The sequence below is a fragment of the Microchirus variegatus genome (genome assembly GCF_963457635.1).
Source record: "Microchirus variegatus genome assembly, chromosome: 8".
In the NCBI taxonomy this organism is placed as follows: domain Eukaryota; kingdom Metazoa; phylum Chordata; class Actinopteri; order Pleuronectiformes; family Soleidae; genus Microchirus; species Microchirus variegatus.
In genome coordinates this window covers 28,069,506-28,091,775 of record NC_139809.1, presented here as the reverse complement: position 1 = coordinate 28,091,775, position 22,270 = coordinate 28,069,506, and the positions used below count along the sequence as shown (strand labels likewise).

At 41.1% G+C, this 22,270-nt stretch overlaps 1 protein-coding gene across 2 annotated transcripts in view; it reads left to right on the top strand.

The window, feature by feature from the left end:
• Nucleotides 1-22,270, top strand: part of abcc8 (ATP-binding cassette, sub-family C (CFTR/MRP), member 8) — a gene marked incomplete at both ends in the record, with an annotated part of 85,337 nt that overhangs the window by 18,074 nt on the left and 44,993 nt on the right. Inside the window, 11 exons of one of the 2 annotated variants that reach the window (XM_083894134.1) lie at nucleotides 2,172-2,360; nucleotides 5,212-5,376; nucleotides 5,986-6,141; nucleotides 8,925-9,059; nucleotides 10,577-10,739; nucleotides 11,862-11,902; nucleotides 12,356-12,501; nucleotides 15,075-15,189; nucleotides 15,405-15,524; nucleotides 16,079-16,151; nucleotides 16,257-16,362. In XM_083894134.1, coding sequence (XP_083750260.1) covers nucleotides 2,172-2,360; nucleotides 5,212-5,376; nucleotides 5,986-6,141; nucleotides 8,925-9,059; nucleotides 10,577-10,739; nucleotides 11,862-11,902; nucleotides 12,356-12,501; nucleotides 15,075-15,189; nucleotides 15,405-15,524; nucleotides 16,079-16,151; nucleotides 16,257-16,362 — 1,409 coding nt within the window. Of the gene's footprint in view, nucleotides 1-2,171; nucleotides 2,361-5,211; nucleotides 5,377-5,985; nucleotides 6,142-8,924; nucleotides 9,060-10,576; nucleotides 10,740-11,861; nucleotides 11,903-12,355; nucleotides 12,502-15,074; nucleotides 15,190-15,350; nucleotides 15,525-16,078; nucleotides 16,152-16,256; nucleotides 16,363-22,270 lie in introns of both variants that reach the window. The other variant, XM_083894133.1, reaches the window with a different exon arrangement.

The window sequence follows — 22,270 nt, the reverse complement described above, 5'->3', positions numbered from 1 at the left end:
CACTGCCACTGTAATTCTCTAGAATTACAGGATTGATTAGAGAAGCTGTAGAATATTATTCACTATGAGTCATCATTCCGACAAGACAAAAACAATCCTGTGTGTCTACTTTTATAAAAGAAATATAAAGGAAAGGAAAAGAAGTAGTCTCATAATCTGCACCAAATTGTACAAAGTCAAATGTAAATCTTTCTGGCCGACTCAGCCTTGCATCAATCTGTTCAAAATCTGTTTGTCTTTACCTTATCCAGCACTTCTCTCTAACCCTAACCAGTTATCTCGGTTATCTACTCCTGAGCATTTAAACATTTCTGCGTTAGGTTTGCAAGTCATCCCTTTGTCTTTGTGAGTTTCTCCTATTGTGTCTCTTGATAACATCCAGAGACGAACAACCGAGTGATGAAGTGGAAACTAGACAGGTGATGGAAGTGTGACTGCGTCTGTGTGATGGAATGACAAAGTGGCAGTGCATGTGTTAGTTGTGTAGTTGCTGCAGCGTGTTTCTATTACCAGTTTGCTTATTACTTGTGGATTTGGTCTCTCAGAGACCTCATGTCCACATGTCATGGTGCCCCGTAGCGACACTGCTTCAATGCACTGCTATCTCTCTGACGTGGTTTTCTAAGGATTTCTAATACTGCGCGAGCTGAGAATAATTTCCTTGTTGTTCCTCTGTCTCGGTTTTTGGAGGACGTGTTAGGGAAAGGAGGTGAAGGTTCCTCTTCTACAGGGTCATCGTTTTCCAGTGTTTGGAAGGTCAGAGAAATTCGTCAGTGCTGCGTGTGTGTATCCGGTGTGAAAGCATGAGCGAGGGATGAGAGGGATGGAGAGATCCCAGTGGAGAATGGGGGGGAAGGGGTGGGGGACGGGACACTCAAAGGAGAGCCCGGAGGCGCCAGGTCATTCTCATTGTACTGTGAACGAGACGACATCCCGACCCCTGCGGGGGTGAGAGCGCTGCACGTCATGGGAAGCTAGTTTTCACTTTGTGCGTATGAGAATGAAACATGAAACATTCTCCTTCCTTTTACTGCTTGAACCTACAGCAAGGTAGACAGAGAGGATGTGTGTGTGTATGAGTGTGTGCACGCGTGGGCACGTGCATGTGTGTAAATGTGACTCAGTCCTTCTCAGAAAGTATGTAGGAACATGGAGTATGTGACCATTACAGTGTATCTCTATTTTTCCATTGAAATTCATGGAAAACCTCCCAGACTTTAAAGAAGAAATGTGTCACACACACACACTCACACACACACATGCACAGAAATATACCAGTGCAGATCATTTCCTCTGACAGTTGTGAACAAATCCACTGAACTGAGCTGTTCAGACTGACTTTTCAAAGTTAGTTTTTCACATTATTATGCATATAAATTAAGGTTACTTTGTCTCCCCATCTGTTCAGGAAATACATTCAACTCTCAAAGTGATTGTAAAGTCTTAATAGTCTCTAGAAGTAATGCAAGACCTCTAAACTGCCTTTTCACTTGTTTAATCCTCATCATCTGCAACGCTGTCATGGTTTTCTAACACCATTAGTTACTTATCATTACTCATCACATCCCATGATGCAGCAGCAGAACAAGGATGGAAACTCTGTCCAATTATTTCTCCTTGCTCTTTCAGCATTTTTTTTATTATTATTATTTCTTGTTGTTAGTTCAGTTCCTACAGAGCCCCCGAAGTGACATGAGAAAAAAAAAAAAAAAGATGAAAAAAAAAAAAATAATTAATCTCGAGTTTCAAAGTGAAGATCTCGAGTTAAAATTATATATATTTTTTTTTTGGGAAACTCGAGATCTCGACTTTGAAACTCGAGATTTACATTTTTTTTTTTTTCGTCTTTTTTTTTTTTTTTACTCGAGATAAAAAAAAGGAAAAAGTTTCAATTTCTCCATTTTTTTTTTCCTTATGTCACTTCAGGGGCTCCTTAAGCTCCACATAGAAATAGCTGTGCAATGTTTTGCCTGACCATGTAACCATGCTAATTCATAGCACGTATTGAACAATGTGTACTTGTGATTTATGCTTTCTGTGCTTTATATTCTAAAAAGGTGAATTATTTAAAATGAACAGAATTGCTTGTAGCTGTTGTCATCGGCCAAGTGCAGCTCGACTTCCACTTCCACTGTCTTCACTCAGCTTTTCTTCTTCCTCTGTCTTCTCAGAGGCCTCAGGGCACAGCACCACTGGGTCCAAAGTGGATCTGGCAGGCCTTAAGAAAAGCGTTTGGGAGGCCGCTCATACTCAGCATCACATTCCGCTTCTTAGCCGACCTCCTGGGCTTTGCCGGTCCTCTCTGCATCTCCGGCATCGTCCACCACATCAGCAAAGACAACCGCACCATTCAGGCGCCGGTGAGGGCGATAAAACAACACGCACATTAAAATGACATGAGACATTTTTTTTCTGAAAGCATAATACTTGATAGTTTGTTGTTCTGGTACCTCTTTAATCTTGTTTAATGTATGACATAGTAACAGTAACACCCTCTGAAGGCATTTATTTTTGTTGTTCATGGATTTTGCCTCAGAATCACATTAGATAGTCTCTCAGCTCAGTGTGTGTGAGTGTGGTTGGCATGAGAGTTACCTGGGATTTACCTGCATTTATTCAGTTTTACTCTACACTGATGTTTGTGGGCTGAAGCAGGAAGCACGTAACATGTAGACATAGGGCCAATTCCAATTCCTATCTTAACCCTCAATCTTAACCCTCAAGCTCAACCCTTATCTTAACTGGCCCTGAAAACCAAATGTTGAGGGTTATTTTGTCACTTAGAAATGGGACACCCCTTAAATGCAGATACGTCTTCAGACTGTAGGGGGCAGAATAACGCGAAAGCTGCGTCCAGTCTGTCAACTCCAAAAAAGAAGAAGAAGAAGACATTTACGTCACGATTATTTATTTATTATTTTATTTCAGTCAAGTTATTAGGTTGTCAGTTAGTTATAAGATGATACTCATACAAATACCACAACCACGGACATATTCAGCTGACAGTTACCACACACCACGGCTTATTGAAAAGTAAACCATAGCAAACGATCACTTGTCCGCACCGGCCGGCTATTGACAAAAGATCGTAAAATAAAAATAAATGTTACGCAACAATGACGTCAGTAATCCATAATATGGGCCTAAACTAAGATAATATAATGGTTTCTCATAATTTTTATATCTCTATTAACAAAGAAAATACTTAATTTGTATCGCACTCGCTTCGCTGCTTTCGGCGCCATCTTTCTTATGTGAAAACACACAATGCATTCTGGGTAGCCCTTGCTCCCAAGGGTGGTCTCGGAAAATCTCAATATTGAGGGGGCTACAGCCCTTAAACTCGCCCCTCAACTTAATTTTTCTGAGAATCGGGACAGCACTTGCACTAGAGGGAGCGCACATTTTTGAGATTGAGGGTTAAGCAAGGAATTGGAATTCACCCATAATCAACAAAGTTAAGGCCTTGCCTTGTAAAACACACTGAGTCACATAAAAAGCTTCTGATGTTTTCTCATATAAGCAGAGATCCCAAAAAAGGCTTCATCAGAGTCCTTGTGCCTCTCAAAGGTCACATTTTGTCACATTTATGACGCCCTCCTTCTCCAGGACACCTGCCCCGATGGTGTATTAATTTAAGCCTTGTGAAATATTAATGACTTTTATTGCCGCTAGAGCCGTCTCAGTTTCTAAGACGCCATTATGCAGCCACACAGGTTCCCCTCTGTAACAATTACTGTGGGAAATATCTGACAGTCACGTCCACAATATTGAGAGGCTTAAAATTAAAGATAATCGGTTAATATAAAAGGTTAAAAAAACAACACATTTTTAGTTTGGAGCGTATGCTGACAACCTCATCATTTGATGCGATTACAATTAGAAAGGCTATGACTCAATAATAGAATGATCATGAACGCCTCTTGATGCTTCAGCACATTTTTCTTTATTTTATGAAAATATAGTGTATTTAAATTGTATTAATACTAACCGACACACTCTCAGTCTCGTGTTAGTGCATGTGCATGTTTTTTTTTTTCCTATTTAAGCTTCATCAACGACAGAAAATATTGGAAACAACAAAATGATTGAGACTATGCTATTTGACAAGGAGCAGAACGAGAGGGAGAAAGACACAGCGCAGTAATGGGCTGATACTTGATGTGTCTCCTCCAGCTGATTTTGAAAGAAAATATTTTTATTTATTTATTTATTTTTAATCTGCTTGTTGTTTTCTGTTGTAAGTCCTCTAATTAACATGCATTTAAACATGCATTTAATTACAGAGCAGTCTGGTCTCAAGTGTGCCGCACAAGTACAATAATATCATAATAACCAATAAAAAAAAACTGCTTTTACATTTAATGAATCTTTTCACAAAACATATTATAAAAAACCTGAAAATGTTATGCTTACGTTTATCATTTTCTTACATTCATGTGCAATGCAAGTTAAAGATCACAGTGGATCTACAAAGATACAAAACATTTAGCCTCAGGTATTTGGAATTAAAAATTCTAGTATTTCACATATAACATGTCAAGATCTAGGTTAACACTTACACTTACTTACTTCTACAGAGTCAACAGAGTCTGAGCGTTTATTTCTCTCAACAGGCTTGGAACACAACTCATATTTACCCCACTTCATAGTGACTAATGCTAACTCTCTCCACACACACACACACACTCAGTGCCGCTCACTCACTCTCTCTCTCCCTGCACGTACACCGGCTCTTAAAGGGGCCACAGCATTCTTACAACAGTAGTTTACACTAATTCATCTTGTGGGCCAATTTGACCTTCTGGTGGGCCGGTTCTGGCCTGCGGGCCGTACGTTTGACACCCCTGCTTTGACTATTGATTTTATTTTCGCTTCAATTAATCATCAAAATGTAGGAAATAGGAGATTTCAGCAATTAAAGTCTTGATAATTTGTCTGAATGAGTGTATGGCATAAGGGTGTTAGGGTAACTGATGCAGAATTAATTAAACGTTGAGGCAGATCTTGTGTCTGTTGTTATAGCTAATTTACCATGTAATTTAGTTTTAATTTAATGAAGTAACAGTAAGAGTTTTCTCCTCTGAAACTCTCCTGGCTGTCCGGTGTGATTGACCTTGCCGGGCCTCCTGCTTTACTAACACTGATAAAGCGCTCAATATCTCTATTTGCCATTACTCATTCCCTTTGCCAACCTGCTTGATCTTCCAGATGAGGTTGCTTGGTATCTATTTCATTTCCTCCAAGGAGTTTCTGGAGAATGCATACGTGCTGGCCGTGCTGCTCTTCTTCGCCCTGCTCCTGCAGAGGACCTTCCTCCAGGCTTCTTACTACGTGGCCATTGAAACTGGCATTAACCTGCGTGGAGCCATTCAGGTATTGATTTTTGACAGATTCTTCAGTTCAGTTCATTTGTTCTGTTGATTTCACTCGATGTCCACCAAGGTTACAATAGTACAACAGTTTTATTTAGTATTGACTTTAGTTGTTTGTTTTTTAAGTTATTTTTAGAGCGTGTTTGCTAGTTTTTATTTGTTTTTATTTTTTGTAAATGCATGCTTTTATTAGTTATAGTGTTATTTATTTGTAATGTGGAGTGTTTGCCAGGTGCAAGATTCAAAAAGGTGATAATAAGTATTGTGTCGTTTAAAACCCAGCAAAAGATGCCATTTTAAAGGTTTATTAGGACAGGTGAAAAACCATCCCTGAATCAAATAAACCCCTAGACTAGAGGTTTTATTCACTTTGGGTTGAACCAAACCAACCCAATTAACTACATAACACATATGATGTAGAGAAACACACTTCAAATAAACCCAAAAGGATTATGTATGAAATAGATTTACAAAGACACAAACTAAGCACATTTTCGCTATAATTTTTAAACTCTAACTTTTATTTTTTTACAACGTTTTTTACAATTTTAGTTTTCGTTGTTGCGTTAGTTTTGGTTAACCATAACAACCTTGGCGTTCTCTTCCTCAGACGAAAATCTACAACAAGATCATGCGTCTGTGCACCTCCAACATGTCTCTGGGTGAGCTCACGGTTGCTCAGATCTGCAGCCTGGTTGCCATAGATACCAACCAGCTGATGTGGTTCTTCTTTCTGTGTCCTAACCTGTGGGCCATGCCAGTGCAGGTAATATAAGAAACATGTTTGAGGATTACGACTTTCACACAGGAACCTGATATTTACGATTGTAAAGACAATCATGACGGTGCTCTCTCCTTGGCACTGATTAAAAAATCCAAATGTCCCTGTTGCCACACTCTGTCGGCACACAAATACACAGCAGGTGTTTCACATTGTGTCGTTTTGTGAACAGAATTCCCCTTTTGTCATTTAGCTACATTTCGATTATTGCTCTCTCTTATTTTGTTGCACGCTTTTGTTTGTGTGCCGTATTGTTTTTATTGCCTTCAGCTCGCTGTGTATTGTGTTTGATTTTTCCCCCCCCCCCATCAGACTCTGCTTTTCTTTGTATGCTCCAGCAGAAAATAATGAAATTCGTACAAATATGTTGCGGGTGAAAACCAAGTGTCAGGTGTTACATGTGCCTCCATGGGATTAGATTATGAATAGATTTGCTGCAAACAAACATGGTCACGACCTTCAGGCATTGTAGTGCTGTCATAACTATAGAATCATTGCTGACATATAACATTATGTCCCTAATGAGGAAAATAAGCAATGATGAAAAGAAAATATATAATACGATTTCTTCAAACCCTTGAGGTTTAGTTTCAAAACAGGCTCCATCTCTCTTTCAACTGCTTTCTTTATTCACCGAGGATCAGTTTTCATGTCACAATTTCCCTCTTTCCTCCAATCATCAGGTCATTTGCATCAACAGTGAAGCTTAAGATAGCGTTGTCACGTTTTACAGATTTTAAAATGTGTTGTTTCTATGTGTTTTGACTTTAAATGTGCCATATGTAAGAATGTGGCCAAAAACGGTTACTACATTCAAATTCAAAATACCAAGGTCTTTTAGGTTTCGTTTTCTGACTCACTAACTGGCAACCCGTGGTTGCTCGGCAGGTGAGACTCTACTGACTGCAATGATTGGTAGACGGCGGTAGGTGGCGCCACATGCCAAAAACATAATTACAAAACATAAACATGATTTGCAGTCTGCAAAATATTTTTTTTAATGCAAATATTTTGTCTGTACTGTTGTTGGTGAGTTCAGTTTGTTATATGAACATTATTCCTGAGTCTCTACGACACATTAGGAGGATTTTATGACCAGTTGCTTTAGAATTATTACATAATGCACCTTTAACTTTAAGGACATAAATGCAGACAGCAGATTTAAATTTAATTTAAAGTTGTGCTCGTGCATGTTAATCAACCTTTCAAGAATGTAAACCCACCAGATTATAGCGAACCATCTGTTCCCAAAGATGTTAACAGAGGACACAGTAGGCTCTGTACGCTCTGTTGGCAGCAATCGCTCTCTCTGCATTTGATGGCTGTCTTAGAGACGGACACAAACCTGTGTGGGATCAGTACACTGACCTTGTCATATTAGACACCTCGGCTACGCATGCGTCACACCTGAGACTCGACTACATAAGTATGAAAGTGCCCCCTTTTACTGGCGGAGAGAAAATCACATTCTGCTGTTATTTCACCCATTATCCTCCTTGTTCCCATTGGCGCTCATTTTCCTCTCACAGGCGAGGAAGATGGTGTGAATTTGTCACATCCATCTCCACCTGGTTCTGAGAGTCCTGTGGATTGATGAAGCCAGCATTGTTCAGTGTGATGCCAAAGACAGTGGGTGACTGGAAAGGAGCCAGAGAAGGATGTGTGTGAACATTACTCACTTCTGCTCATAGAAAGAGATGGAGATGACGGTGCATGTGCATGATACTGAATAATCTGAACAACAGGATGAAGTAAACATAGTTTATATGAATATTTCAATTTAATTATTCCTAATTTATCATGCAACATAAATAAAGATGTTCCAGTTATACAGAACCCTATTGAAATATGACTCAACATGTTTTGTTGATAGGTGATGATGTGATGAAAGGACTCATATTATACCCTATTTCTACAAGTTAATGAACATGTCTGTTATATGCTTTGGTCAAAATACCTTAAAGCGGACCTAGACCGGAAGTTCCAATTAATGCTGTTTTTTAGTGTGTATCTGCGTCATTACCTTGTTTACGAAGCCCTGAAGGTTCAAAACAAACAGTTCAGCCACTGCTGAGAACGCTGTGTTTTATTGTAATCTCGGGCTCAGGGAGATCTCTGAAAAAACCCGGTCCGGTTACGTAAAAAACCGGTTCTCCGGAACAGCAGATCCTCCTGCTCTGGGCACTAGTCCGGGCACATCCGGTTGCGTACATTGAACCGCAGAAGAATAATAACGTCCGTTGTGGAGGTGTTTCACGAGCGTCAGTGTCTTCTGACTCTTTAATTCTTAATATGACTCTTGTATCCTTCAATATCATTTTCTTCATTAATGTCATCTTTAAGACTCTTCGGGAAACATACATGTTGACTGCATATTTATTCAACCAAACAGTATGATGTGGAAGAAAAAAAACTTAAATCTTAACAATGGCCCAAAAAAGAGAGATTTATTTTTGTTGTTGTCCTTGAATCTATGAGACTATGATGATGGTCCTTAAACCATCCACCATGCACAGGGAGCACTTCAAATGTAGAATGATTTTCTTCTCTGATGCAATCACAGTGTTTTTCATGTAAATAGCAGAAGAAGAGAATAATGAAAAGTGCAGACCTTAATTGTGTCCAAGCTTGGCTTTTTTAGTGACCTTCAAAACAAAGCTGCAGCTGCATTCGGCCAGTCGTCACAGCTTTTTTTTTACAAATAAAATATTCATGATTAAATTTAATATCAGTTTCTTTCTCCCCCTCTCTGTGTCCTCCACTCTCAGATTATTGTGGGAGTCATCCTGCTCTACTACCTCTTGGGAATCAGTGCCTTGATTGGAGCGACCGTCATCGCTGTGTTAGCACCTGTACAATACTTTGTGGCCACTAAGCTGTCACAGGCACAAAAGAGCGCTCTGGTGAGTATGAAGGCTTTGCTGTTGTCAGCCAATCGGTTACTTTGTTCTATGATGACTTATCCAGACACTCTAGAAAACTGTGGATCAATAAGAGTCGTTTGTGTTTCTAGATGTTGAAGTGCACTGACTTTGTTCATCCCTGTTACTTTTGTGGACCACCTGCTTTCCACTGGGTTTTAGTTTTTCAGGGCTATACTCACACATTGAACACAAATATCACACTAACCTCTTGAACGGGATCAGGATCATGGTACTCATATCTGGTTTTAGCCAAAACATTTCTTCAGACAAACCTTCAAGTGTAATCCTGCAAAAAAAAAAATTCTGCCCAAAGGCTGGAGGTTGCCCATTATTGCTATAACTTTAACTTCAAAATTTGCTTTGTATTTAAAGCGGACCTAGACCGGATGTTCCAATTAACGTTGTTTTTTAGCGTGTACTTGCGTCATTTCCTTGTTTACGAAGCCCTGAAGGTTCTTAACAAACAGTTCAGCCACTGCTGAGAACGCTGTGTTTTATTGTAATCTCGGGCTCAGCGAGATCTCTGAAAAAACTCGGTCCGGTTACGTAAACAACGGTTCTCCGGAACAGCAGATCCTCCTGCTCCAGGCACTAGTCCGGGCACATCCGGTTGCGTACATTGAACCGCAGAAGAAGAATAACGTCCGTTGTGGAGGTGTTTCACGAGCGACAGTGTCTTCTGACTCTGGGTCTGACTCCGTGTCAAAGTCATAAAAGGGACTGCGGCGGGGAGTCGTGAAGAAGCTATTTTTAAACATTGTTAAAACAATGTTTTGATAATGAGGAGCAATGCATCCACCATTACAGAGGGGGGAGCTGCACTTCTGAGAGTGGGTGTGCTGAATATGTCACATCCGGGTACTGGCCAATCACAAGACAGTTGGGAAGGCTCTACGCTGGCTGTCTTCTGGGTGTGAGAGTTGAGTCTGAAATATCGCGGCTGGGGAACAGCGTCAGAAAAGAGGATTTCTATCGGCTCGTCTACAGCAACTAGGAGGTTTTTGACCATAAAAACAAGTTAATGTATGTAAGTAGACCTCCATAACTCACATATATGTGCAACAGGACCACTCTATGTCAGCTTTAACTGTCTTGACAACTATATTGGATGGATTTTTCTGGCTAATCTGGTACATGGTAATCTGTTCCCCAGAGGATGAATTAGGTCATCTTTCATTTAACACGCGACCAATTCAAAGCTGCAATTTGGTCAAGTTTGGGATGTCAGTCTTTGCGATCAGTGTTACAGCTACTTGCATGGCTGTAGTTTGTGATTCAAGTGAATTCTCAAATGAACTCTCTAATAACTGTGAGTACAGAAGCAGGGACTGTTTTCTTTTGTTAAGAAAAGCCTCTATCAATCTTTTGCCTTGTATATTAATAAAACATAAATTGCATGCAATTAGAAGTTAGTCATTCTGATGATGTTGCCCCCCTGGATACGCCTTTTATTCTCTTTTATGTCCGATTATCAATGCCTGACTTGGTGCTTTCAGGAGTACTCCAGTGTGCGTCTGAAGAAGACCAATGAGCTGCTGCGGGGCATCAAGCTTCTGAAGCTTTATGCTTGGGAGCACATCTTCTGTGACAGTGTGGAGGAGACCAGGGGCAAAGAGCTCACCAGCCTGCAGGCCTTCGCTTTTTACACGTCCATATCCAGTGAGACGCGTTCCGTTTCCTCTGCACACACTGACCTTTGCTTAAATGGCACTTGAACTCCATGAAATACAAGATGTTTCCTCATATTTACCAACACAGCAACATGGGCAGAACAGAGCAGAAATCACGGTTTATTAATCATTAGCACATTAATGCATTAAAGGTCCCCTATTGTGCAAAATCAACTTTTTAATCTTTTAGTACTGATATTTGGGACTCAGTGGGCCATACCAGTCCCCAAAATGTGAAAAAACAAGACTCAGTCATGTTTTAGTGGTTCCACTTTGTGTAAGTATAGGCGAAATACGAGAGTGTCCCTGTGAAATACGAGAGTGCAGGCGAAGTAGGAAGAGTGGCTGCACAGCGGAGCACAGTGTTTTACACAAACTTCCAGCCTCAGAGGATTTTTGTGTCCAGTGGATATGAATGGAGCTGCAGTAACACTGGTGCGTTCAGGGTCTTTTTCTAGCATGGGAATTTACATACGCGCAGTGCCGTGCGGCGCATTAATGCTTTATTGGATGACAATAGGTGATAAGTGGCAACAGTATGGCTGTGGATAGTAAGTTAGATCGACACTCCCCTGGAAGCAGTGGGTGTGTGTTTACCTGGGTCTCATTCACATGTAAATGACCAGGCACAAAACCTAGCGTTCTGAAAAAGGCTGTTTTGGCAGAGTTATTGAACTGCTATTGTGCTTCATCCTTATGATATTTTGACTAAAGCATGACACAGACATGTTCATTAGGGCACCAGGACCTAGTTTAACTTGGGTTAATAGGGTATAATATGGGACCTTTAATGCATTTTTAGGACACTATTTAGTTGGCTGAGGGAAAATATTGCTGCAGAAACAGGAGCTACCAGTAAATGAGACTTCAGTGCAGTGTGTTGTGATTATGCTGAATATGCATTTTCAGTCCCATCGCGGTCAATTATATTTCAACCCAGTTTAAAGTTTGAAAAGTTTTAGACCCGAGGGTGTTTGTGTGAATTTGTTCACATAACCGTGTAACATCGTCCACATGAAGGTTAAGAAAAAAAACCCCACCAAATATTCTGCTGAGGTTTGAATGTGTGGATGTAAGAAAACCAACCAGAAGTATGTTTTCTGTTTTTTAGTTTTCATGAATGCAGCTATTCCCATCGCAGCTGTGTTGACGGTGAGTGTTCTCATTAATACCAGGCTCTGATTGCGATGAGTCTCATTCTTTTTAGTGCGCAAAGTGCATCCTTTTGATCGTCCTCCCTGTGTGAAGGACAGAGTGGAGACGCTGTCAGGGAGTCAGACGTCGTAAGATGTCCAATGACATTTCACACGGACACAGTGGAGCGATCACACTCTGTCCTCTCTGTATTTATAGAAGTCACGGTTGTAGTCAGACAGATACCACAGAGAGGGATGACTTTAGAGAACAAATTGTTTTCTCCTTTATTCGTTTAGCTCCTCAGACTCTTGAGAAGACAGCTCAGGTTTGATTATTCATCTGTGTCTGGGTTATTACCTTGAGCTGGTCATGTCTGACTGTTGGCAAATGAAAAGTTCTGGGTTGAGCGTCTAACTCCAGGCTCTTGAGACTAACCTCTGCCATGCTGTCCTCCCTCTCATCTTGCAGACTTTTGTGGTTCATGTTCACATCTCGGAGGACGCCGATCTGTCCCCAGCTGTGGCCTTTGCCTCTTTGTCCCTCTTTCACATCCTGGTCACCCCCCTCTTCCTACTCTCCAGCGTGGTACGCTCCACCGTCAAGGCTCTTGTTAGGTGAGGAACGAAGGCACGGGCAAGGCAAAGCAGCTTTATTTGTGTAGCACATTTCATACACATACGCAACTCAATGTGCTTTATATATATATATATATAAAAAATAACATTTACAATGTTTGTACAATTTGAACAAAACCCCATTAACAAATATGTTAATTGAAATGTGTAAACCCAGGGAAATCTGAGCTGAAACAACAACAACACGACTGAAAAATAACACACAACATGATTAAATGCAACACTTGACCTTTTCCTACATTAACACAATCTGCTGCGTTACTGATCAACATTTCTTTACTTAAGAAACTGCTTGACTTCTCAGTTGTTTTACGACAGTGGCCTTCTCTACTGATAGCATATATATTCATCTCAGTAATTAGCTTCACAGTTTCAAGGCTCTCAGCTGGGAGCTATTAAGAGAGGATTAATGAAGCCATCCCTCTTATGCTTGTGTATACACTGCATTGTTCTATAGGTGTGTGCAGGTATGATGTATTATCGACTTCTTGCAGTAATGCGTAAGAGAAGTGTGCTCTACTTTACAGTATATGTGAACTTAAACTGTCCCCCACGGTCCACTCTGATGAGACGAGCGTGCCGAAAAAAGGTCACATTATAGTGGAAAGGAAACGGTCTCTTCTGCAAATAACAAGTCCCTGCGCAAAGTGCAATTGTTGGTTACGCCTTCTAGAAACATAATCTTAACAGTCCTGTTATTAGCTTGATTAAATGTGAATTCATTTATCGATGCAGTAATTGATTAAAAGTCTCTTCTGGGAAACGTAAATGAAGCGGAGCATTTTCCCTGAAGATTGTTCGTGCACAGAGGGCATGGCACTTTAAATCGCATTTTCTCTTTGGAGATAAAGTGCACTGTAAATGGGAGGTGAGGTAATGAAAATGTTGATTTTTATGTTTTTTTATGGGCTTCTATGTGGCTATCTCTGCATACTCTGATCAGGCAAACACCATATTCTAACGAGGGAGGCTTTTGTCTCTTGGACGCTGCTGCTGCTGCTGCTGCTGCTGCCTGTGATCCTTTGAGATGCCTATTTTTGGGATCGCGATGATCTGACACACTTTGTCTGACAGCAGAAACATGTGGCTTCAGCGCCTCAGCTTATCTTCACTCTTTTACAAGAGAAAACATTTGCATCACTGCCAGCTAACTCTATAATCACCAATTTATAGTCAGCCTAATGAGGCAGTCAGTCCCACTCAATTTTGATATTAGCGACACTTTTTTCTGAACTTGCTTTATTCAGATTAAGGGCCAATTCCAATTCCTATCTTAACCCTCAATCTTAACCCTCAAGCTCAACCCTTATCTTAACTAACCCTCAAAACCAAGTGTTGAGGGTTATTTTGTCACTTAGAAATGGGACACCCCTTAAATGCAGATACGTCTTCAGACTGCGTGGGGGCAGAATAACGCAAAAGCTGCGTCCAGTCTGTCAACTCCAAAAAAGAAGAAGAAGAAGAACACATTTACGTCACGATTATTTATTTAATATTTTATTTCAGTCAAGTTATTAGGTTGTCAGTTAGTTATAAGATGATACTCATACAAATACCACAATCCATCTTTCTTATGTGAAAACACGCAATGCATTCTGGGTAGCCCTTGCTCCCAAGGGTGGTCCCGGAAAATCTCAATATTGAGGGCGATACAGCCCTTAAACTTAACCCTCAACTTAATTTTTCTGAGAATCGGGACAGCACTTGGACTAGAGGGAGCGCGCATTTTTGAGATTGAGGGTTAAGATTGAGGGTTAAACAAGGAATTGGAATTCACCCTTAACCTGTACACAGATGCTGCATGTTCCTTAACAACAATGCTCATCCATCAAGCTTAATATTATAAAGCAATAGGAAGAAATGGGAAAACTGCTTACACAAAATAAAGACATAAAACATAAGAGCAATGATTGGCGCTGGTGCCAAACCCAGCTGACAGAAAGCAGGGAACACCCTGGACAGGTCACCAGTCCATCACAGGGCCACATAGAGACAGACAACCGTGTCACTGTCACACTCATGGTCAAATTAGTGTCCTAATCCCCAAATCTGCATGTTTTTGGACTATAGAAGGAAACTGGAGAACCCAGAGAAAACCCATGAACACATGGGAAGAACATGCAAACTCCATGCAGAAAGGAACCTTGTTCCAACGGGGTCACAAACCCGGGTCTTCTTGCTGCAAAAGCAAAAGTGCTAACCTCTACACCAACTGTGTGGCTCCTGAGAGGATTTCCGTGCATGTCAAATCTGTTTAGTAGCACATATTTAATGATGAGGTTTGGACGGCTTCACCTGTAGGAGGTCATTTAATTAAGAGACATAATTCTCATTGAACCATGTTCTATGGATTTTCCAATCCGTTACACATAATGAAGGATGTGACAGTGAACTGTAGGGGTGCTGTTCTGTTTGCATGAGTGAAAATGAGCTCATTTAAAAATCCATGTTGTTTGTGCCGTTGCCCGCCTGTGGAATGAGTGCAGGTGATTTATTGGACCTGTTTCAATTTACATGTCGTCGCTGTGATTCCCTTCATTCTTTTTCCGCAGTGTACAGAAGCTCAGCGAGTTTTTCTCAAGCGAAGAGATTGGGGATGACCAGGAGCCTAGAGCGGTGTTAACATCCGGCTCCAGTAATCACAACCAAAATAGATACCAGGCTGTGGTGAGTGACAATACATGTAAATAAAGTAAACTAAGTTTTGGCCAAGCTGCCTCACTTTGTTGTGAACACTGTTGTCTTCCTCCCCCTCTTAATGTCTTCATGTTAATATCATTACCCCCCTTTACATCCTTTGTTTCTGATATGATCTAATCCTCCTCTAGTCATCCTTAAAATCTTTCCCTTCATCGTCCTCCTCCTCTCTTTCGGGGCACCAGCCCCTGAAGGTGGTGAACCGGAAGCGCCCTCCGAGGGACGACTGGAACAACTACAGCTCCCGGGGGGAACTTGAGGGCGATGGACCCTCACAGGACATGGACCAGGACATTTGTATCAAGGTGAGAAACTAATCAGGACAATAGACAACAATAGTGAGTGTTGTCAGTATTTAACAGTATATATTCTAGAGCTGCAACTAACGATTATTTTCGTAATCGATTAATCTGTCGATTATTTTCTCGATTAATCGATTAATCGTTTGGTCCATAAAATGTCAGAAAATGTTAAAAAACGTTGACCAGTGTCAGTGGAAATGATGATGTTCTCGAATGTCTTGTTTTGTCCAGAAACCAAAATTATGGTTTTAATGATTTCTTTGTTATGTGGAGCAAAGAAACCAGGAAAATGTTCCCATTATCTTTCCATTAAAGAAGCTAAAATCTTGTTTTAATCATGAAAAAAGCTTCAAACCGATTATCGATTATCAAAATAGTTGGCGATTAATTTAGTAATCGATTAATAATCGATTAATCGGTTAATCGTTTCAGCTCTAATATATTATCCTCCTCTGGCTTAAAATATGAAGAATTAGGAAACATTTATCTCTTACTGCTTCCGTGCAATTGAGTTCAGTCTTCTCTGACACGATGCTGAATCTGGGCCATGTTTTCAGTTAACCAGTGGTTATTTCACCTGGACTGATGGACCACCGACACTTTCCAACGTGGACATCAAGATTCCTTTTGGTGAGCAACAGGTTTTTGTTGTTGTTGTTGTTGTTTAAACTTCTTTCCATCCAGGTTTGGTTCATCGCTGTGTTGTTGCTTCTCCTCCTTCATCAAATCTCTCAGGTAAACTCACGATGATCGTGGGCCAGGTGGGCTGTGGAAAATCATCTCTGTTGCTAGCAGCGCTGGGGGAGATGCAGAGAGTGTCGGGGTCAGTCACCTGGAACAGGTCAGTTACCTCATTTTCAAAAGATGCCACAGTGGTACAAAGCTTTTAAAGTAGTTCAGTATCTGCAGTATCTGGTCAGTTGACAGTCGCCAATGATTTTGGTAGTTGCATGTGATTTTAGCGGACTTTGTTTCCGTTGTTGTTGGCAAACATATGTATATATAACAGTAGTGGAGGAATGGATTCTATGATGCTTCAGAACAGAAGAAGCAGAAGGTGGGGGTGAGATTCATAGTGCTCTGAAGTTACAGATGGCAGAGAGCCTCTGTTGGCGCACAAAATGTGCTTAAACTCATTATCAGGTTGGCTGTGTATTAATGTGTCGTCGAGTGTATCATCTTCCAGTTAACAGGTCCAGGATTTGATCCCTGGCTTCTCCAGTCTATATCCCGTTGTGGGAATGATGTAGTGCATATGGATGGACTATATCAGGGGTGTCAAACTCATTTTCACTGAGGGCCACGTCAGCATAATAGTTGCCCTCAAAGGGCCAGGTGTCACTGTAAGACGGAATCTGGCCCGCCAGAGGGTCCAATCCGGCCCACAGAATTAATCTGTTAAAATGACAATGTCAAATACAATATTTTTCACTTCCAGATACCTGTGACTAAATGTTTGTGCCTTTATAGATCCGGTGTGATGTGTAAATGGTACATTTAGGCATAATATTGTTGAAATTACGCCATTTCTCCATAAATGTCATGTTTTGTAATAAAGATCATTAAATAAAAATTTTTATTCAGAGTTCTTGTTGTTCAAAGATTATTATGCTATTATTTTACTGGTCCGGCCCACTTGAGATCAAGTTGTGCTGTATGTGGCCCCTGAAGAACAATGAGTTTGACACCCCTGTTTTAAGGCTAACTTTGGCATACTTAGCTCCTTGTTCGGTGTCAAAATGCCAACGTAGGTTGTACTCTTTGACGATACAATATTGTATAAAATGGTACACTGCAAACTAGTGGCGGGATCGCCATGCATTGTGGGAAATGTAGTTTATGGTCAACACACGCCTTAAAGCAGCATAGACCTCGCGGGCCACATAAAATTATGTGGCCCCCGGGTCTTGAGTTTGACACATGTGGACTATATGAATGGTGTGCGTGCATGGATGAATGGCTTTGAGTGGTCACCAAAAAGTGCCATATAAATACAGAGCATGTACCATTTAATATCTATCTAAGCAATAAATATTCCCCCAGAGGAAAACCCATGGACATTATTTTATGTTCTCCGTCTCTGAAATGTGCATCTGTCCAAGATGAATCTGAGGAGAAATATTCCCCGCAGAGTCTGGTCGATATCGTGGTGGTAATTGGTCTGTCAGAGCACTAGTGTATTGAATTTATGTGTGCTTCTGCCGTGATACATAATATAATTGGATATGACCCGTCGGCACCCTCTTGCCATGACACAGCAATAAAACAAAAATTGATTTGTTACTCGGCGATATTGTAGCTTTTATTTTTTTATAGCTGCGAGGTAAAGTGTGGCAGTTGTGAGGATCTTTTCATGCACCACTGACCCAAAATGAGTTTAATGCAGATGGGGAACTTCCCAGCAAACTGGCTACAGCTGCAGCTGCAGGCTGAGAAACACACGTACACATGCTGTGCCCATGTCACACTACCTCACCTTAAAAATAGTTTATTCATTCAATTCTAGGGAGGCCGAGAGAGAGGGGAAAATGATTTCCACTCAAATGTATCACACATTTTGAGTGAGTTTCTAAAAAGTTAGTTTTAAAAAGTACATTAATTCAATCCAATCCAATGCCTGGGTCTGGGTCAAGTATAAAAAGAATAAAGTGAGCCAGTAGCTGTTGGTACATGGTTCTGTTTTGTTGCTGCTTCCAATCTATTATTTGTTTTTGCACAAAGTTAAGGAATGTTGTGGTCTCATCATCAGTACACACACATTCTCAGGCTGGCTTTACACAACAACGATCTGAACACAAACCGCAAAAGTGGCGTTGGTTCCCACTTTTTATTTCTCGTATAGACGAGCGTCTTTGGGTGGAAATCTGCATGCACACGGTGCATGCACAAAAGTCTGTGTAATTTGATGTAGTATGCATGCCAGGTGGCTAGGTGGCACTGTGAAGCACTGTCATACAACAACACCAGGAGCGCGCGCATGCGCTGAAACGTCCTTCTACTTCTCTCTAGCAGCGCTGAGTAGCCCACAGTCGAAAAAACCACAACATTAACTCGGTGTAATTGCTGAAATGACTCCTGGATAGGTATCAGAGCAGCTAAGGCAACTTGAATGCCCGACAGTTTCGTTGGCGTCGTTGTTTTGATCTTCCTGCTGCTTCCTGTCGTCTTCTCACACTATGTCCTGTATCCCACTGACTCTTTTTCATTGGCTGCAGTCTGTGTTTGCAGTTTGTTCAGTAATCAGAACACACTACCCGATCATGTCCAGAAACTGTGACTGAGGTCGAGTCAGGTCTGTTACCCTCACACACTAACACATTTTCTGTGCCAACTATTCATGCTGACTGTCCCCAACTACTACTGACTGGTGCTAAACTGTGAATTGTGGGTAAAATATGGCAAAGGGAATCTTATAATGTGTCCCCAGATTTAGTGGAGGCTTTTGCTTTGGTTTTCATCGTTTTTGTACCCTCTGGAAAAGTCCTGACTTGCTGCTGAATGGTGATGGTTAATGGAGACACACTTGAAATAGCATAGCAGTAACTGAAGCCTCATATCTTACCAGACGCATTCTGCAAGTCATTAGTTTTAATCCCCTCCGTCTAAATATCACATCCATTACCCAGGATAGCACAGCTATCATTCTCAATTTGTCAACGACTGCCCTTGTCTGATTGTCACAGTTTTTCCTGGCAGACGCGCAAACACTCACGCAGGTCGTCTTTCTGCCAGGGCCGTACTGTCACTCCCTCTGAGATATTAAGTTGGATTGAACACCATGCTGGGCGACAAATCTCCTGACTTGTCATACGTCTAAGAGAGTGAAGACTTTCCTATTTTAACACACACACACAAGTGTTACTCTCAGTGTTTGTTGTGTTTATTGTTTTGCTGTGTCTCAGTCAAGGACTGTACAGCAGTGGTGTTCATTAAAGGTGCCATATGTAAGAATGTGGCCAAAAACGGTTGTTACTACATTCAAATTCAAAATAACGAGGTCTTTAAGGTTTCGTTTTCTGACTAACTGGCAACCCGTGGTTGCTCGGTAGCTGAGACTCTACTAACTAACTGCAATGATTGGTAGACGGCGGTAGGTGGCAACACATGCCAAAACATGATTTCAAAACATAAACATGATTTGCAGTCTGCAAAATGTTTTTTTTTTTTAAATGCGAATATTTTGTCTGTACTGTTGTTGTTGGTGAGTTCAGTTTGTTATATGAACATTATTCCTGAGTCTCTGTGACATATTAGGAGGATTTTACGGCCAGTTGCTTTAGATTTCTAACATAATGCACCTTTAATGATTTAAGGATAGCAAAAAAAACAAAACATTTGCCTGAGGACAGAAACACACATGTAGCAAGCGGTAGGGGAAGATAATAGCAGTGTGACCAGAGCTCACACACCGCCCACTCCATGTGTTTAGCTAATCAAGTCACTAGAGCTAGCGATCAGCGTTCGCTCGTATCGTATCATTCTTTTTTTAATTGAAGAATTTAAACCGAAAGTTTCCTTCGTGACCTCTGTAAACAGCAGCTGACAAAAACTAAAAACTAATCACAAGCTCCAGTTTGTCACAGTCCAAGACTTTCAGTTTCAAATATTAGTCTTTTTTGGAAACTACATCTGCCTAAAGATGTTTGGCTGCATTTGTGATGGTGGTGCATCTGTCAGTCATTCATTGTTCTTCTGCTTTGTCCTCCACGTGAAGGTCGTGGAGTTGCTGGAGCCAACCCCCAGCTGATGTAGGACGAAAGGACAACTATTCACTCTCACATTTGCACCTATTATGAATTACAGTATGTTCAAATTACCTCTGCATGCTTTGGACTGCAGAAGGAAACTGCAAAAACCTGGAGAAAATCCCCACACACATGGGTAGAACATGCAAACTCCAGGCAGAAACGCCCTCGTTCAGACCATAACCGGCCACAAGTTGCGAATAAGAATAACAACAGTGCTTGCCACCAGGTGACCCCTGTTCATCTGTCAATGTTATATTAATACGGCATAGTGATGAACAGCAAGAACAGATATATTTACTTCTAAACAAAATCTGATCAGACTTAAATGAAATGAAACCTGCGTGTGGGTTAACTTACAGGTCATCGGAGGAGACGGACATATTTCACCATAACACAATCTGTCATTTCCACCCATATGATCCTTCACACCCACCCTCCCACTGGCCCCTTCCACCCTACATCGCCAAATACGGCACAGAAAAAAAAAGAGTGTCTAGGGTTTCTCTTGAAGACTATTTGTATCTTGACGTCAATATCCAGTCAAAGCGGTGATGGCTGCGTATCTTCTCTCACATCACAGCCAGCCGTACGGTTTGGTTGCCAAACTTCACCTGCTGAGGTGATGAACTGCAACACCAGTTAATGTGGTTAACCCTCATATCCCAGAAATATCCCCTCATATATAAACCAGCATCCACTCCAAAAATGCTTTCTAAGGGCCAATTCCAATTCCTATCTTAATCTTAACACTCAATCTAAACCCTCAAGCTCAACCCTTAATCTTAACTGGCCCTCAAAACCAAGTGTTGAGGGTTATTTTGTCACTTAGAAATGGGACACCCCTTAAATGCAGATACGTCTTCAGACTGTAGGGGGCAGAATAATGCGAAAGCTGCGTCCAGTCTGTCAACTCCAAAAAAGAAGAAGAAGAAGAACACATTTACGTCAGGATTATTTATTACGACCCTTTTAGGTTGTCAGTTAGTTATAAGATGATACTCATACAAATACCACAACCACGGACATATTCAGCTGACAGTTACCACACACCACGCCTTATTGAAAAGTAAACCATAGCAAACAATCGCTTGTCCGCACCGGCCGGCTATTGACAAAAGATCGTAAAATTTAGATAAATGTTACGCAACAATGACGTCAGTAATCCATAATATGGGCCTAAACTAAGATAATACAATGGTTTTCATCATTTTTATATCTCTATTAACAAAGAAAATACTTAATTTGTATCGCACTCCCTTCGCTGCTTTCGACGCCATCTTTCTTATGTGAAAACACGCAATGCATTCTGGGTAGCCCTTGCTCCCAATTGTGGTCTCGGAAAATCTCAATAATGAGGGCGATACAGCCCTTAAACTTGACCCTCAACTTAATATTTCTGAGAATCGGGACAGCACTTGCACTAGAGGGAGCGCACATTTTTGAGATTGAGGGTTAAGCAAGGAATTGGAATTCACCCTAACTTGTGAAGAGAGTCAGTAAAATGCACAGTTTGTAGCATGGTTACAGGTTACAGCAGTGTAACTTTTGGGAACAGCTGTTTGCTGACAAATAAGGAAGAATTCTCAGCCACTATCAGGCGTGGTCATCACAGTCCACATGGTTCATTACTCCCTGTCATCATTATGGTGCCTTTAAGTTGTAATGATGGCCTTTCAGAATCAGTGGGAGTGTCCACAGCTTGGCTTTGATGATTAGACTTGAGTGTTTTGCTGCTAATAGACGCCGCTTTTTGTACGACTCCCATTTAAATGACCCTCTAATGCGACCTTGCCTACTTGACTGACGTGAAGGGGAAATAGCCCACGGGGTTTCATTCTGATGAAAGTCACCGGCTGCTGAATCATTAGGTGATGAGGTCTGATGAAGTTGTTTTTTGAAGGGGGCGACATTTGCTGTGTGTTGTTGGAAATTGCTCAGATTAGCTGATAATTTGACTGAATCCCCCCGAGAACAAATCAATGTGATATTTGACTGGTTGTC